The following is a 16,869-nucleotide window of genomic DNA, read 5'->3' as shown; positions in this document are numbered from 1 at the left end:
GAGAAACCGAGTACACTCCTCAGCAGGCCTCGCATGCTTCTCCCACTCACCCCTGATTGCCCTCCAGGCTTCGAGTACGCAACCTAATCTTGTCGAACGCCTCAAAGAGCGATCGCACATTGTACTGGACCCGAGTTGCAATCAAGAAGGTGAGAAATCAGATAATTTCAAATAGAAACTTCCTTGTGAATGTCTTGGGAATGCACGACCTCTCAATGTTTGGAATACACCTTTGGCCCACGAGCATCGCTCGGGGAGGAGAGCAAAGGGGGTTACGCTGTCCTCATTGGCGGTGGATCAATGAAAAAAGCACAAGAGCTCCTCCACCTGGTCTTCTCAAATATCAACGTATGTCATAAGGGAAAAGGTTGTCTCTAAGATGAACAGATTCACGGTACAACTGGAGTGCTTCCATATCGCCGAAATTACGACGCCGCCCTGGTAATTCAAGCAAACCCTATCGTGTTCAAGTACCACAATGCCCTTCCACGTCTTCCTCCTCCTCCTTCTACTGTCCCCACTTGCAAAGATGCTATTATCTGTAGAACTTTCTTACTCTTGTTATGGTGTGTCTTGACGTCCGAAGACTGCTTAATGTGCTGCAAAACATGTAGTCGAACTGGATCCTGTTCCACACTCCCACCAAATAAACACCTGGGTAGTACTCTCCAAGGCATGGCTGGTGTAGCACACCTGTCGATACAAGCTGTGCGTCGTCTCCGTTGCACCGCTTCTCGGCTCATCAGAAGTGAGACTGGCAGCCACGGTGAGTTTCTTGACGACTCCAACTGATCAACGCTTACACCTGACCGAGTTCCCACATCCGGCAGGTCAGCGTTGCTTTGGCTGCCTTGATGGGGCTTGGATCGGTAGGTTCTCGAACATCCTGCCTCGTCAAACTCGAATGATTGTGGTGGCAACGTGCGTCGTGGTAGCCTGATGCCCTCGAAGCAAGAAGTGTATGCAACCCAAGCTCATCTCAAAACAGGGCCAGGCCCAAGCCATTCTACTACTATGATCCCAAGCATGCTGCATCGTCTAGAAAAGGTGCATAAACAGACATGGCTCAACTTTATACAAGACCACCAACACAATGCTCGAAAGAAGGCAAAGGGTCCTGTAAATGACTTGACAGGACGGCTTCTTAGGGTACAGCACTGTATCGGCAAAAGCTCGACCCCTGCACACTTGTGACCAACTGCTTGTTTTGTGACGGATATCAAGTCTCCTTGGGCGGCTACGGGATCCTCTGGTGAACACCGAGTCTGCAAGATGCTGCAGTCTGGCAGTCGCGTGCATAGTCGTACCCGTCACAACCTCGAGCCGACCCGGGTCAGTCAGGTCTTACGTACTGACCTGGAGCTGAGTGTGTTGAGCGGCCATGCCGAACGAACTGCATTCTCACCCTAGCTCCCACCCCCATAAAAGCCCTTCCTGGCAGTCCCTAGTTGGGCCAAGGTCCAGCCCGACGACAAGGGTCCTCCTGCAAACGTGCGTGAGCTCGACGAGCTTTCCGCGGCCGAAATCCAGAGATTGGTGGATTCTCCGTTGCGCCATGCAATGATGCAAGTCTTGACCTTCGGCACCCGGCGGCGTACTTTGGTACACTTCAGTCTCATTTACACTAGGCATGGCTGTCCGTCTCTCCCCCCAACCGGCGACAAGCTGCCACACTTGGTCAACGGTCTGCCGTGCTGCTCTCTCGTGCACCATTGGGCCACATGGCAGTGCCTTTCTGGCTTGCCTGCCTCTTCATAATCTAAATCCCTCATATGGATGGTCCAGACAGGGAAAAACAGAGTGACGAACCCACCCCCAAGCTGTCAAAGGTTAAATCTCACGCGGCTCAGCCCGATGGTGCACAAGGAAACACACAGGAGCCCCCAACAAGCCGGATCGAGGTCTCGGGCCTTGGACTTTGAGCGTTGGGAATCACGGCGTGAGCTTCCCACAACCCATTTTTGAGGCCCCCCGTTTCGGAGCAGAGCTAGCCTCGAACGAGGCTGGTCTCAAGCCTCGGCTTGTGAATAAGTCTCGAAAGAATCCCCACCGAGCCCGTGCCCGACTCCCCGACATCATGATGGAGAGAATCTACAAGTAGCTCCAAGGGCCCCGGTGTCGCGTACGCACCGCATGCCTGTGCCGGAAAAGAAGCAAGCAGGAGGAGGAGCTGATGAGAAATGTGGACTGGCGCGAAACTAACGGCTCCATTGTTCATGTGCGACCAACACCTGGAAAGATAGTTCCTGTTAGTTACCCCTATAAGCAGTGGGGAGAGAGCTGGGTGCATCGAGATCAGATAAAGCAGATAGGCCGCGCCGGAGCGTTCGAGGACGTACGTCTCAGACCGGGAAGGGGGGTGGCCTTCACGGGTTGTTGCACGCCCAACTACAGGATGCGACAGATCAGAAAAGAAACAAGATTGAGGGCGGGTAGATCTGATGAGTGATAGGCCGGGACAAAATGGACAAGATGGAGCGCGAAATTTGCCCGGCAGCAGGACAGCGGAGAGACCAGCATCAAGGTCCCATTCCAGGACCCCGCCCGCCCCCGTGCCCTCAGCTATCACTCTGGTCAAGCAATCAAGTAATCATAAACCAAGGGATGCTGTGCGGCGGTGATAGAGGTCTGGCCGCTCCATACTGTCCTTCAGACCTACCAAGGTGGGCAGTAGGTAAGCCAATTCCGTCGGCGATCGCGGAAAGACGACCCTGGTCTTGCAACGTCGTGGGATGTCCAAATCGAGTCAAGCCGAGGTGGGGGAAATACACTCGGCCGGGTGCAGCTGAAGGCAAATAAGCCCCGTCCGGTTATTAGTCGGGCCTCTGACTATGTATCGAAGAGCATAGCATAGTATAGGTAAGGTCTGCTCGGTCAGATATGTGTACGGTACGGGCACGGGCATGGCATGTACGCTCAGCATCGGCTGATGGAACCAAAGCATGTGCGTACCATGGGCCGTTGAGCTTTTCGCCGGGACTACGATCCGTCCATTGGCGCGGGTAGAGGGGCGTCCGGGGAAAGGTAGGAGCTCGTCGCAACCATTGACTGAGTTTGTGTTCGGGCACGTTGTATCTGAAGTGGAGAGTCAAGAGGGAGGCAGCGGCATCGTCGCACGAAAGGTCAAGTCTGGACGGAGTGGGTAGGTCGTTCGGGACCAAGTAGGTAGGTCAACAAGCAAGTAGGTAGGTAGGGTGTGCAGAGTGAGCAGAGTGAGCGGCGACCACCTCGAGGCCGTTGAGCGAGAGAAAAGCACACCGGGCGGGAGAAGGGAGACGTGTGAAGAACTTGGATGCGACGGTGGACGGATACTCCCTGTGGCTTGAGCTTGGCACCAGTGGCAACGCAGCCTGTGAGTAACGAATGGGCAAGAGAACGAGACTCAACAAAGGTTGGGATGCATCTAATCCTGGGCGTTGTTGCACGCATCTCGGTAAAGACTCGGCCTGTGGGCACACAAACGACCAGACCCAGGGACCAGGGGCTTGAAGCAGGAGCCGTGCTGTGTGATAGAAAAGAGTCTAGGTTGGGCTGTCGTCTCCGCCGAACGACGGGATGATATGATGGGGACTTTGGGCAGAGAAGGGAGGGTCAGGCACAAAGCTGACAGGCTTGCCTGAACATCTCTGGCCGTACCATGCGCGAGCGCCCGCCTGCTTGACCGGGGTTAAACCGGCGAACCCTCGTCCGGTCAGATGGTGGCTTCTCATTTTAAGCGAGCGCGCAGCGAGAACCTTGGAATTTATCAAAGGTAGCTCGATCCCTTGGCTGGAGGCGGGACATTGTGGAGGAACGGGGTGGTTCAAGCGATGGCCACGGAAAGAATCCCACGGCCACGTACGGAGTACGTACAGTCCTTCTCAGATCTACGGCTGATAGCCGCTGGGGTTTCGCTGAGAGCCAGGCGACCGAGACACGGCCTATCGGATAAGCAGCTGGAGACAAGGCTGGCCGCAGCAGGCTGGTAGCGCACGCTGTCCTCCTGCCTGGGGTCTGCGTCTGCCCCGGGTCGGGCTAGTTATCGGGCAAACAAAACAAGAAGATGAGCTCGGCGTGTCAGCGTGGTGTGTGCGTGGCATGCAGGCATTGTGGCTGAACGTCAACCTGCGTCTCTGCATCGAGATTGTGCGCGCGGCAGAGGCAAAATTAATAAAAAAAGAAGGACGATGTGATGGACGGGGCTCTGGTGCTTTTTGGAACTCCGACACCCTCTTGTGAGACATAGATCACATTAAAGGAGGCGAAGGAGACAGTAAGCGAGGGAGGGATCCTTTTCTTCTCGTTCCTTTCGACCCAATCTTGCCTTTTGGGTGCCATGATCTTCGCGGTTGACAATGCCGATGCCGTTACCGCCGTTGATGTCCATGACTTGGCCGATGCGGGTCCCTAGATGAGAGCTGCAATGATCTTCTGCTTGCCAGCATTGAGCCCTCCCGGTGCAAAGGAAAAGGTACCTTCTGGGGAGCCCAAAGCTAGCCGCTGCCGCCCGTGCCTCTCTTGTCCACGAAAGTACTTTGCTGTACGGAATATGTACGTGAAAGGAGGTAGACGAACGATTCACAGGGTCCACGTGGTGACGGCTCCAGCGACTTGCCGGAAAAGAAAGAGAGGGAAAAAAAGAGCGAGGGAGGCAGAGAGGGTGAGAGGGTGGTGGGTTGTTGAGAGCCCATAACGGCTCACACTCACTCGGGCTCGATTGAGAAAAGGACAGACGGGTCGAGATCCAATGCATCTGTTGTGTGTGTTCATAAAACCCGTTACCTACCATATCCATGTCCTGGTCCTTGGCCATATCCATTTCCATGCCGGAGACAGACAGCGCCTCTCCGTCGTGGCTTCCGTGTCGAGGCAAATATCAGGTACCTGCCTGTCTAGCACGCTCGCCCTCCCCGCCCTTCCTTCTTTGGGTTCGTCATTGTATGCTTATTAGTGTATTATCTATCATCACTTGTCCCGGCTACCTACCATTTGTATAACCTCACTTTCGCCCGTGCTTGTAAGAATAAGGGGTGTCATATTCTTGTTCTTGTTTCTTTTTATTATCGTCATCCCTCACTCCTCCTCTTCTTCCTCATATACCACACGACCAGGCCTCTCCTCACCTGTTGGCCCCCCCACAGCTCGCAAAGCGGCATTCTGATCCGAGCTCTTGTCGAGGCCGTTTGGGGCAAACCTGGAGCCATCCGGCATCGCTCCGATTCCTGCACCGGGGTTCCTGGTCGCGATCTGAGTTTCTAATCCCTTGGACCCCATTCCATCGGCGCCCCTCTCTTGTCAAGCAAGCGTCTTAGCCAGCATGCCGGCCGGGCCATTAGCACTGACGACACTCGCCCGACTGGACTGCCATTAACCGTAAACTGCTTGACCGGTTCAAAGACTATCGCCAGCCAAACACTAGACCCTACCCGCTCGACCCCCATCACACACACTGTCGAATCGGCGGGGCCCATACGCGCGCTCAGCGACAGGCAAGGGTACCTCTACCACTGGCCCTCTTGCTTCTTCCCTAGCACCATATTGTCTCTCTTGTGCTACCGTTGTGCGGTACTAGAGATCCTACGGCGCCGCCACTTTGGACGGGTGCCACTTGGAATTACACACGATCTGCGCCGTTTCGACACTGGGCGAACCATATACATACCTACCTACCCAGCCCTGGACTTACCCATACCTATCCAGCTACGTCGGGGATTCACGAACCCTCCCACTCACACCTTCGTCGCTTGCGCGCCTGTGGTACCCTCCTTTCATGCTTCCCTTGCTAGGGCATCATGTACAATCACAGGCACTAAGTGAACTTGTGAAACCGCAGCTTGGCTTTTCGGCGTTATTTGATCTGGGCAGTTCCTGTCTTCCCTCTTTTGTTCGACTTGTCTCGAACTCCCTCCTGGCTGTACTCTTTGTGACCTAGAGTCGAATACTATTAAAAGAACGGAAAGACTAGATCGAAGAGCCTCCCAGTGTTGATCAGCAGCTTGCCACCTCCTGTTGCTGACCGAGTGTACTGTGCTCCCCGGGAACTAGAGCCAGACTTCCGATCCCTTGTCTAAGCTGCTCTCGCCGTACTAGATTCTGGACGATCTGTTTCTGGCACAGGTTCCAACAAGAACAAGGCGCTGTCGCTCCCAACTGGGGCTTCTGGCCGCGGTAGCCTCTGATGATGAGGTAGCGTCAAGTCTCGAAGCCCCCCCGAGTCCACCGGAAAGGATGCATCCAGCACCCAGTCTCTCCGAGGCTCCTCCGGCAAAGAGTGATGAGCTTCGACAAGCACAGCAGCGACCCTTGTCACCCGGGTCTGTGGGGAGGTCTGATCATCATAGTCCCTCCGCCTCACCGCCGGTAAGGAAGGACACGACGTCGTCGACTTCGACCACGGCGACCAGCGCGAGTGCCGTGACAATGGCATCTCTTGACAGTGTTGCCACGTCGTATAGTGCAGACTCGTCACCAACATTTCCGAGTCAGGGGATATTCTCCGTGAAAGACGGTGCCGACATCAACAATCGCCGGACCAGCCGGCGGCGCACAGGTCCACTGTCGGCGCAGCAGCGCGAAAAGGCAGCCCTTATTAGGAAACTTGGAGCATGCTCAGATTGCCGGCGCAGGAGAGTTGCTGTGAGTTACGACGCGCTGAAAACCAGCACAGCGGTTGCATTTGGTCTTGGGATGCTAACAAAAGACAGTGCCATCCGAGCCACCACAACATGACTTGGGAAGATGCCCTGACCAAGTACAAGACTCACAGTGCTTCTATGCCCGAGCTCGCTCCTTTCGCCGTCCATCCTCTGAGCCCGGCCCCTGGAAATTTGAAAGGGTTGTTCACGCATGACCCACCGGAGATGGATGTTGATACAACACCGACACCTGGTCAGCCCATGGGAAGGTCGCTACTTAACGACTCGCGTATCCGCACACCTTTACCTTCTGGACCTCGACTTGAAAAGCTGGCATCGGCGGCGTTACCGGGTATCGACAGTATAAGGAACGACTTGCAGTCCGTTGCTTCAAGAATCATCTCGAATCCCCATCGCAATCGGTATAATGCAGCACACGCGTTGCTGCTGTACTGGAATGAAGACGTGGATATCGAGACGGGCAATGCTATAAAAGACCTTGCGATCGTCCTTGAGAAACAATACCATTACACTTCAGAATTGGTCGCAATCCCGTCGGTACCTGATTTGGGCAAAAGTCCTTGGCGGTGGTTGTCGAATAAGATCAGCCAACTCGTTGATGAGCGAGACCATCGCGACGTCATGAACATTGTCTATTATAATGGCTACAGCTTTCTGGATGCTAATCGGGAAATGGTTCTAGCAAGGTAAGCACCCCTTTGCGGCCGGACCACTTCACAGGCTCATACAGATGGTTTTCTTCAGCTCGAAAAATAAAGACACAGCTTCGACGATTAGATGGAGCGGCATACAGCAGATTCTTGAAGACGCTACTTCTGACACGTTGCTGCTCATGGACGCGGCCTACTACCCATCATCCAAGATGATCCGGCAACGAGGTGTGTTGGAACTTGTGGCCGCGTCCGCAAGCGAGGACCATGTTCGACTACTAGATCGGAGTACCTTTACCCGCATGGTGTCCGACCTCCTTCGAACACGTGCGAATCAGAAGTTCATGAACCCCTTCTCGGCCGCGGAGCTCCACGCCAAGCTCCTGTCACTCTACCCTCGAGTTATCCAAGATCGAAATCCTGAAAAGGAAACAATCACGAGTTTTCCATCGCCATTGCACATGCAAATGTCGGGCAATACCCAGATCCCATCGATATTATTGGCCCCTATTAGGAAAGGCCTGCCGTTTGGCACGGACTTGGATCCCAACGGACCGATGGTTAATCTTACGATCCGGCTGACAGACGAAGTTCTGAACTTGGATACTTGGGCCGAGTGGTTACGAGCCATGCCAGAAGGAATCAAAGATGTCAAGGTGGAAGGCCCTTACCGTAATACGTTTCGGTGACAATCGTGGTGTCACCGCCGGCTACACGCACAACCTCACATTACCCCAACGTTGGAACGGCCTCAGTTTTGAAATGGTCGCAGTAGACCGTGTTTTGTTCTGGTGGTTTATCGAAATACCAGTCTCCAGAATGCATTTTCATGTTCAAAAGCGTTTGCTGCTATTTTTGCTTTCGAATTGCCCTTTTTTTTATTCCCTAGACATCTTGGTCACAATGTTACATCAAGCGATCATATTGTCCTTGTTATCTTATGAGCTTTGTCATGGCGCTGTTATCACGTCATGTGGTTTTCCTTGTTCCCTTATGGCGAAATGAGAGAAGCAGTTGTATGCCTGTTGTATGATATCAAGACGCATTTTGAAGGAGCGAATCATACAGGTTGATGGAAGGTTCCCATATATGCCACTGGAATAGAAAGTTTGGATGTGAGGTTAACAGCTCACCCGTCTGCAAAGATCCGTGTTCTTCAGATTGTAAGTTTGAGAAACCCCCTGAAAATAACCTATTGAACGCCAGGCTCGAACATTGCCCCTATTCTCCACGGAGACTATCCTAACCGACCTGATATGTCTTGGTAAATCCGTATGCACGCGAGCAACCGAGCTCGAAGCTGATCTGGATTCGCTCATCTATCGTTACAAGCTTAAAGCACAGACAAAACCGCGAGACCAACTGCCAGCGTCAGAACCGAAGCTGAACCAGCCGTCGCTCTACCCACGGCTGCATTCTCCTTGGTCGTCTGATTGCCGATGATAAACTGGGGATAGTAGGGGCCGTTGTCTTTCGTATCGAGCACACCGTTCCAGCAGTACTTGGTGAAGCAGTCGGCGCACGCCTTTGGCACGGTCGTGTTGGTCTTGCCGAAGCTGCGGTTCAGGATCGCGCACGACAGACAGACGGGCCAGTCTGGATTGACAGTGGCGTTGCCCTGCGTCGCCGAGTCGTAGCCGTTGCGGATGATGTCGTTGCTCTGCGTCTTTGTGTAGCTCGGCTGGAAGGTGGTGACGTTGCTGAGCGTGGTGTACGGCGCGTTGGGCACGTAGACGACGAGGGGCGGCGCGACCTGGCCGGCGCGGAGGGTGAAGTTGCGCACGTCGCAGCCGAAGAAGGTCGGGCGCCGGTTGAGGCCCTGGTTGATGAAGGTGTGCTCGTCGGGCACGGGCGGGAAGAGGGTGCCGTTGGCGATCTGGCCCTTGGAGCGGTCGTAGGTGGCGCGCAGGGCGGTGCCGTTGGGCCAGTTGTTGACGTCGGCGGAGCTGTCGACGGCGAAGATGACGTCGACGCCGCGGACGGGCTGGATGAGCGGGTGCAGGGGGATGTTCTGCAGGTCCTCGCCGCCGTCGACGAGCGACAGCTCCTGCGACCTGGCCGAGGGGTTGGTCGACGGGTTGTAGTCGAGGAAGGGGTTCGGCTGGTACTGGGCGATGTCGTTGCTGTCCTCGCCGAGGCCCTTGAAGACCTTGGTCACGGCGTCGAGGACGAACTTGGGCACGTCGGGGACGCTGTTGATGTCCTGCAGCAGGAACTGGTTGAACAGCGAGCTCGAGGTGCCCATGACGTAGCCCGCCTGGTCGAAGCCCCTGACGCAGTGGCCGTTCTGCTCGATCTGCCCGTTGGAGAAGTTGGAACCTAGGTACTCGGTCGGCGCGAATCCGAAGGTGGAGGGGTCCCACGAGCCCATCTCAAACACGTTGAACTCGTAGACGGTCGAGTTCAACGAGATGATCTGCGTGTTGGGCGCCCTCCCGTCGGCGACCAGGATGGGGAAGGGCTGTTGGCCCTGCTTGAACGAGTCCGAGTCGGCGAAGGAGGAGAAGGTGTAGGCCGGCCCGCCGTCGGTGTCGTTGATGAGCTGATATGACAGAGCTCTGCCCCAGAAGTCCGTGATAGAAACGTTGAAGCCGGCGTCGTCCTTGGTAGAGACGGCGTCGGCAACATTACTCCAGTACTTGGCCGTGTTAAGGATCGAAAAACCGGTGCTCTTAGAAGGACCCTGGAAGATCGACCGGTCAAACTTCCAAACACTAGAGTCTGGGCTACCATCGCGCAGCTGGACGACAGACGAGAAGTTGTTGGAGTACAGGGAGCCGACAAGCCAACCGCCTCCAGACAGGCCGGCCAGATAGGTCGAGGCCTGCAGCAGGCCGCCAATGCCACCCTTGCCGGTTGACCCCGGCGTCCTGCTGTCTGCAGCAGCGAGGAAGCCGCCGCCGTTCAGCAACGCCCTGTAGCCGCCGCCGGACGCGGCGATGGCAATGTTGGGCAGCTGTGACACGTTCCCGGCGACCCGGCGGATGTAAGCCGCGGCGTCAAAGTCGGGAATGTTGGCCCGCTTCAGCAGGTCGGCCATGGGGTCGACGGTGGCATTGCGCCGCAGCTTCAGCCAGTCGGTCTCTGACTTGGACAGCGTCGCGGCGCTGCGGATGGTGGGCTTCTGCGCCGGGCAGTCTACGGCCTTGGGCGCGTAGCGGCCGGACGGTGAGTTGGGCAGGGCGCGCACGTCGATGGCCTCCACCCCGCGTAGCCTTGACGACGACGACGACGACGGCTGCTCTGAGAGGGGGGTGGCCCCGGCTAGTCCGGCGCCATAGAGGGCCAGGGGCAACAGCACCATGTGATGTAGCATTGTGTCTTATGTTTTTCCGTTTCTTTTCTCGGTGCTGGTGTCGCGTGCGCCTGTTGCTTGGCGCAAAGAAAAAAAATGAAGTCGCACTGTCACTCTGGGGGCGCCAAGTGAGTGACAAGGTCAAGCAGCAGTGGATGAGAAGGAGGGGAGATAATGTAATGAGAGTGAGATATAGTTTCGATATAAACTCCGACTCCAAGAGCCTCAAATTCCTATAATAAGGGCTCTGTGTGTGTGTGAGCTACCCACTTTCGGTTTCGCTTTTTGGGGGACGGACGAGGCCCGATGAACAGGCGCTAATAGAGGATCAATGAATGACCTGAGCTGGCAGCGCCGAGACAATCGGGTCCACGCCAATCTTATACAAGAAGAGGGAAGTATTGGAACGCTGTGGCGGAGGTTGGATTTATTTACGACAGGCCGATACAGCAACGCGGAGTGGTGGCTGACGATGAGGGCTGATGGGCATAGCCCCAGTTGCGGTGATTTGCTACGTGCAAGACCTTACTCCTTCTTGTCTGATGCTCCCTTGCTGGGCCTAACGTGTGGTGATTTGTACGAGCTGACCTGTTACCTTTCTTGGCTGTCTATGCAGATAAGATCATAGCCTGGGGTGTGACGCAGCTCGCGAATACGCGGGAACCGCAATTTATGGGGCATCAAGGCTGATGGGTTCGGTGAGCTCCGAGGATGCCGAGATCAACTGAGTCGATGTGAAGCCCCGATGCTATTGTTTTCGGGCTGCCTCTTACAGTTAACGCGGAGAGGGTTTCTTGGAGAAAGCTTAATACCTGGGGGGTTGGCATGAGTGAGAGCGTCGCCATTGAGCGGCCTCCATTCCAATTCAGACGGCTGTCGAACAGTCTCTGGCTCTTGAGTGTCTTGCACCTAGTTGTCAGGTATGTTCTCTAAGGAGTCTTAAAAACCCGACAAGCATTCCATCCAGATGCTCGTACGGAGCGTACGGACTTGGTCTTGTCCATAGGAGCCCCAAAAGGACCCTTGGGGAGCTAACTAGTTCAAATGCCCTGCAAGATCCCGCAGAGGCTTGCTCTGCGGCTCGAAAGGGGTTGGGCCCTTGCATGAACGTTTCGCAGTCCCCCCGAGGTACCGAAGCGGCTTTTGCGGGGGAGAAACTTGGCTGGCTGGGTGGTTCAGGTCCTTGCATGTGCTAGTTACGGAGTACCTCCTTTACAAGGCGGGCCGATCAAAGCATGGGAACATCCGAAAGAGTTTGGGAAAAGTGCCTCATCGAACGGTGTAGAGAATGGATGTTCATGGCGGGAATCGCAGTTGACAGGGCTCTAGGTAGAGGGATGCGCTGACTGACTTTCTTCCTTGATTTGCTGCATCTTGCGTGCATTATTGAGGTGTGTGAGCACATAACGTAGGCTGACGTGACGAGACCTTCCTGAGTAGATAGCCTATGGACATGCTGAGCCGGTTCATATCTCGGAGTATGTATGACTTGACTGTGTTAACATTGGCATTTAGCTTGGATGTCCTGGCAGAGCTTGTCTCACGAACGACATATCACACCCCACGCAAGAAAGATGCAGACCAATCCCAAGGCCTTACTGGTGCGACCAGTTTTGGAAAACACAACAGCCTTGGAAGGGCTCCAGGGACGACCTTCAAATTCTGATGCAGTTGCAATGCCTGTCCATCCAGAACCCTGAAAGTAAAAACCTGGCATGCAGCACTTGGCTTTGGTGATTGAGAATCGCCAGTGTTGACACTGTTTGCACGTAGGTACGTACTTATGTAGACCGAGATGGCACCGTCATAAACGCAGCGAGCTTCTCAGGAATAGACAAAAAAGAAGCGGCAACATTTCAAGTTGAGCCGGCACTGAGATGGCTTGCATCTGCCGCAAATCAGCGCCAGCTTGGTGGATTGTTTGTTGTTGACGTCGGCCTATTCTGGACAAGGATATGACGTCGGGGCCTGGGGTTGGGGATGGATAGTTGAGGTACCCCCTAATAAATTGGTGGAGACCTGCTGCCAAGGTGCGGTGAGTCTCGCGTGGTTGCCCAGCAACGACGCCTGTTTATTACGGCGTGGGGGACCCTGACCTTGACCTCGACCTCACACACCTTCCAGAACAACCACTAACGACCAACGACGACAACATCGAGCTGTAAGTAAGTCTTGTAAATATCGACAAATCTTTTCTTCTTGCAGTATTGTCTTTCTTCGCATTCGATGATTTCTTCCTGCCACCATCGGACCTAAACAAATCACTTAACCGACCACTACATCGCAACTACCCGGACAAAGACGCGCTCATCCAGCAGCCAAGATGGACCCTCAATCACCGCCGAAACGGATGACCAGGGCCAGGGCAGCTGCGAAGGCCGCGGACACGTCTTCTACAAGGACGACAAAGATTGTCACTGCCGCCACCAAGGCCAAAGCGACCCGCACAACCACCACCTCAACAAAGAGGAAACTCAGATCAGAGGACATCGACCAAGACGACGATGACCACGACGAGCTTGACACTGAGCACCAGCCAGCAGCCATGAAGGCCACAAGACCCACACGGGGACGCCCAAAGAAGGTTGCTGTCGAAGAGCACCCAGCATCAGAGTCGAAGTCCACAGCAGCTCCGGCACGAGCGACACGAGGCCGCCCAGCCAAAAAGGTGGCACCCGAACCAGTAAAGTCGGAGCCTGTCAAGGCAACCAGGACTGCAAGGGCAAAGAAGGTCCAGCCAGAAGACGAGTCGGCAAATGCATCTGCCGAGCCCGCCAAGAAGACCACCAGAGCCCGGAGCGGAACTACGACAAAGTCCACCACGGTCAAGAAGACGGTCAAGTTCGAAGAGCCCGAGAAGGAGAACATTATCCCGGCCCCCGCTTCAAAATCCAAGGCTACTGCAACATCTTCGGACGCCGCCACCGGGCTGAAGGCAAAGCCTGTGCGCCGTGCCGCTGTCGCCACCAAGACAGGTCGTTCTACTCGCACAACGAAAGCCCATGACGCCAAGGAGGATAAACCTGCCGTCCCTCTCAGTCCCAAGAAAGTCACCCAGGTGGCTGCCTGCAGAGACATGGACTCGGACGACGAGCTGGGCGTCATGGAAGAGACGCGTTACAAGCCGCTCTTGAAGAGCCCAGTCAAGCCACCAGCAAGCGCCAGAACCGAGCCTAAGCCTGCGGAGCCTCTCTCTCCTGAGCGGACTGAATCCAGCACTGCCCCTCGAGAGCTTTCTTCCATCATCCTGGGCAGTCCTGCTCGCAGGCCACCCCCTTCTCCTCTCAAAGACACTATGAAGTCACCTGCTCGGCGACTAGGCCCCGCTGCAGCTAGTCTGGAGCCTCCCAGCACAGATGGCACGCAGAAAGCCAACCCGACTTCCTTCAAAGTTTCTCTTCTTCAGTCTCCGGCCAAGCGCCCTCAATCCCCTGTCAAGTCATCTCAGTCTAGAGACCCGGCGGATCTGAAGCCTGGTTCACCCTTCAAGTTGTCGTTGCTTGGATCTCCGGCCAAGAGGCCCTTCTCGCCAGTCAAGGCCTCTGCACCATCCAGGAGACAGGGGTCGGACAACCTGGACGGGCCCCCTATACCAAAATCCACACTACTTGCCACACCCGTCATGGATGATCCTTTCACTAGTGCGAAGGCTAGCGACGCTGTCGAGGAAGAGTCCGAGGTGGCTTTGGCTATGAGCGAGGAGACCCAACATTTGGAGTCACCCGAAGATCTTGAATTCCCAGGCAGACTATCTGCGGTTCTCCCACGACATGCAGACCCTGCTCTGAAGGACACCTTGCTGGCGGTGCCCAAGATTACAGAGGCAAATGCTGCCACTGGAATTGCCGCAGAGAGTGACTTTGCCGAAGATCTGGGCGATCCCATGGAGGTCGACGAGATCACTGCTGTCCCTGTGGTGGAGTCGCCGACGACTGAGGAGGTTGTGCCCCAGCAGCCAGCGCGTCCTTCATTCAGTCTGAGGCAGAAAGACTTGGATCCCTACGACGAGGCAGACTCGGAGTCGGACGATGAGTCGTCCTGCAAAGCCCGACGTAGTGCGCAGTCGCTTTTCGGAGTCCCGGCTACCCCTTGCCCTAGTGGAAGCTCGCGCACACCCAAGAGCAACGGCACCGCGCGCAAATCTTCGTGTGGTAGCATGATCAAGCGAAGGACCACCAACTTTGGCTTCACACCTTTGGCTGATCAACTCAGCGGTTGGAAGGCCAGCAGCCCACTCAAGACCGGATATCGGGTCGAATCTGACAAGACCCCTGTTGCGAAACCTGAAGCAACCCTCACTGTGAACCGTGGAGAGGCATCCATGCTCGAAGAGTCTCCAGCAAGATCCACCTACTTTGATGACGAGATGTCCGTCCGACCTGCCGCAGACTGCAGTAATGAGGCCGAATCGCCTAGGGAGGAGAGCTTTGGAGAAGATGTCGAGACTCCGGTCTTCGAGGAGATTACTCCCACGGAGGAGGACATGGCACTTGCTGCCGAGGCCAACGAGATGTCACTCATGGAGCCGGATCGCCTTGGGGATCTCATCGAGGATCAGTATGATGACAGTACTTCGGAGGCCAGCCAGGAATATGGCGACGAGAACTCTATCCCGATAGACCCTACGCTTCTGGGAGCCAAGACTTCCCCTGGCGTGCCGGCGACAACTCCCAAGCGACCGATCACGACTCGGGAGTTCCACACCGTCTCCAAGGTACCACTCAAGCCGGCGGATGAGTCGTCGCCGCGTCCAGTCATCAGGAAACGCAGCCACAGCATCTCACGACTGCCCATGTCGACCAATCGGCCGACGGGTGGGCTCACTAGAAGTGCCACAGTCATCTCGTATTCGCCGAGCAAGAAAGAGCGGCAGCAAAACAGCTTCGAGGCCGCCCTGGCTGATCATGCGGAGGGAGAGAGTCAGCGTGCTGGCTCCGTTCCACCAGAGACGCCATCCAAGTCTGATGCTGGCTGGTCAGTTGCCGGAACACCGGCGAGGACTCCCAAGCGAGACGTGGATCCGGCCTTGTTGCGTGGAGCAGTCGTGTTTGTTGACGTGCATACGAGCGAGGGCGCTGATGCCAGTGGCATCTTTGTTGAGCTCTTGACTCAGATGGGTGCGAAGTGCGTCAAGAGTTGGCCGTGGAACCCCAGCAGCCCGCCTCCCAAGGATGGAAACGGAAGCAGCACGTCGAGAATTGGCATAACACACGTTGTCTACAAGGATGGCGGGAAGCGAACCATGGAGAAGGTTCGCGAGAGTGGTGGTGTGGTGCAATGCGTCGGTGTCAGCTGGGTTCTTGAGTAAGTTGGATCGGAAATCCACCAGACGGATCATGCGCAAGTGCTAATCAATCCCGCGTAGCTGCGAGCGTGAGAATGAATGGCTGGATGAGGCGCCGTACTATATTGACACGGAGCTCGTCCCTCGGGGTGGCGCCCGTCGCCGCAAGAGCATGGAGCCCAAAGCTCTGGCCAGCCTCAATGGGGTATTGATGTCGACGCCCGCGAAGACTGGCCACTCGAACCAAGCACGGGAGTGTCACACTGCGCCGAGCACCCCTGCCAACCGGCGTGACAGCGGCCTGTGGATGCGCACTCCCGAGGACGACCCCAGCCCGCAGGACAAGGATGCTGAGGGCGAGGATGAAGACGCCGAGTGGGACATGTCGGGCATGCTCACACCAGTCCCCAAGACACCGGCGCCAGAGATGATTGCCCGGTTTGCGGCGGACGTCACGCCCGACACGCCGTCTGAGTTTGACGACGACGAGTCTGTCGGTGCGTCTCGAGAAGAGTTGATGATGCGGACGTGTCCTCCCAAGTCGAGCAAGTACCAGGTGATGGGTGCCGGCATCCTGTCACCCGAAAAGGACCAGGGCGTGATGATGAGGTTGATGGCTGCCCGGCGCAAGAGCCTCCAGTTTGCGCCCAAGATCGGCAGCCCGCTGGCGAGGACCTGGAACTAGGGAGGGCAAACATTGTTTTGGGGCAGGGGAAGGGACTGGCGTTTTGGAGGTAGCACGGCGAGATGCAACTGCAGCGCCGATGTCGACAATCACTCACTCGTTTACCTGGCCGGGGATTATTGGCCTGGGTAGATATAATGGCCACGGCGTTGGAGGGACGATTTGGGTTGTCTTATTGTATATTCACGTCCATAAATTACCAAACAGAATGGTCTTGGCACGTCAAAACCTCTCCCCTGCAATAGCGCACGCAAACGGCTTGGATCAACAGTGTAGTGTGCTTTTTGAGCTTTGACGTTATTCGGCACGTGGCAATGTTG

At 55.7% G+C, this 16,869-nt stretch overlaps 3 protein-coding genes across 3 annotated transcripts; 2 read left to right on the top strand and 1 right to left on the bottom strand.

Moving 5' to 3' along the window:
• Positions 1–6,704: 6,704 nt before the first annotated feature.
• E0L32_003355 (uncharacterized protein) lies at positions 6,705–7,974 on the top strand (the record flags this gene model as incomplete). Its single annotated transcript, XM_031137646.1, has 2 exons — positions 6,705–7,321; positions 7,413–7,974. 2 exons carry the CDS (start codon positions 6,705–6,707, stop codon positions 7,972–7,974), a joined length of 1,179 nt encoding a protein of 392 aa, XP_030998948.1.
• Positions 7,975–8,618: 644 nt separating this feature from the next.
• On the bottom strand, positions 8,619–10,601 carry E0L32_003354 (uncharacterized protein; the record flags this gene model as incomplete). Its single annotated transcript, XM_031137645.1, has 1 exon — positions 8,619–10,601. The coding sequence occupies one exon, from the start codon at positions 10,599–10,601 to the stop codon at positions 8,619–8,621; it is 1,983 nt and encodes a 660-aa protein (XP_030998947.1).
• Positions 10,602–12,903: 2,302 nt separating this feature from the next.
• E0L32_003353 (uncharacterized protein) lies at positions 12,904–16,549 on the top strand (the record flags this gene model as incomplete). Its single annotated transcript, XM_031137644.1, has 2 exons — positions 12,904–15,884; positions 15,946–16,549. 2 exons carry the CDS (start codon positions 12,904–12,906, stop codon positions 16,547–16,549), a joined length of 3,585 nt encoding a protein of 1,194 aa, XP_030998946.1.
• Positions 16,550–16,869: the final 320 nt, after the last annotated feature.

Source organism: Thyridium curvatum (assembly GCF_004353045.1).
Source record: "Thyridium curvatum strain D216 chromosome Unknown NODE_14_length_560046_cov_85.173820, whole genome shotgun sequence".
Classification (NCBI taxonomy): domain Eukaryota; kingdom Fungi; phylum Ascomycota; class Sordariomycetes; order Thyridiales; family Thyridiaceae; genus Thyridium; species Thyridium curvatum.
The sequence above is the reverse complement of the archived record's forward strand: the minus strand, read 5'-3'. Positions and strand labels throughout refer to the sequence as shown.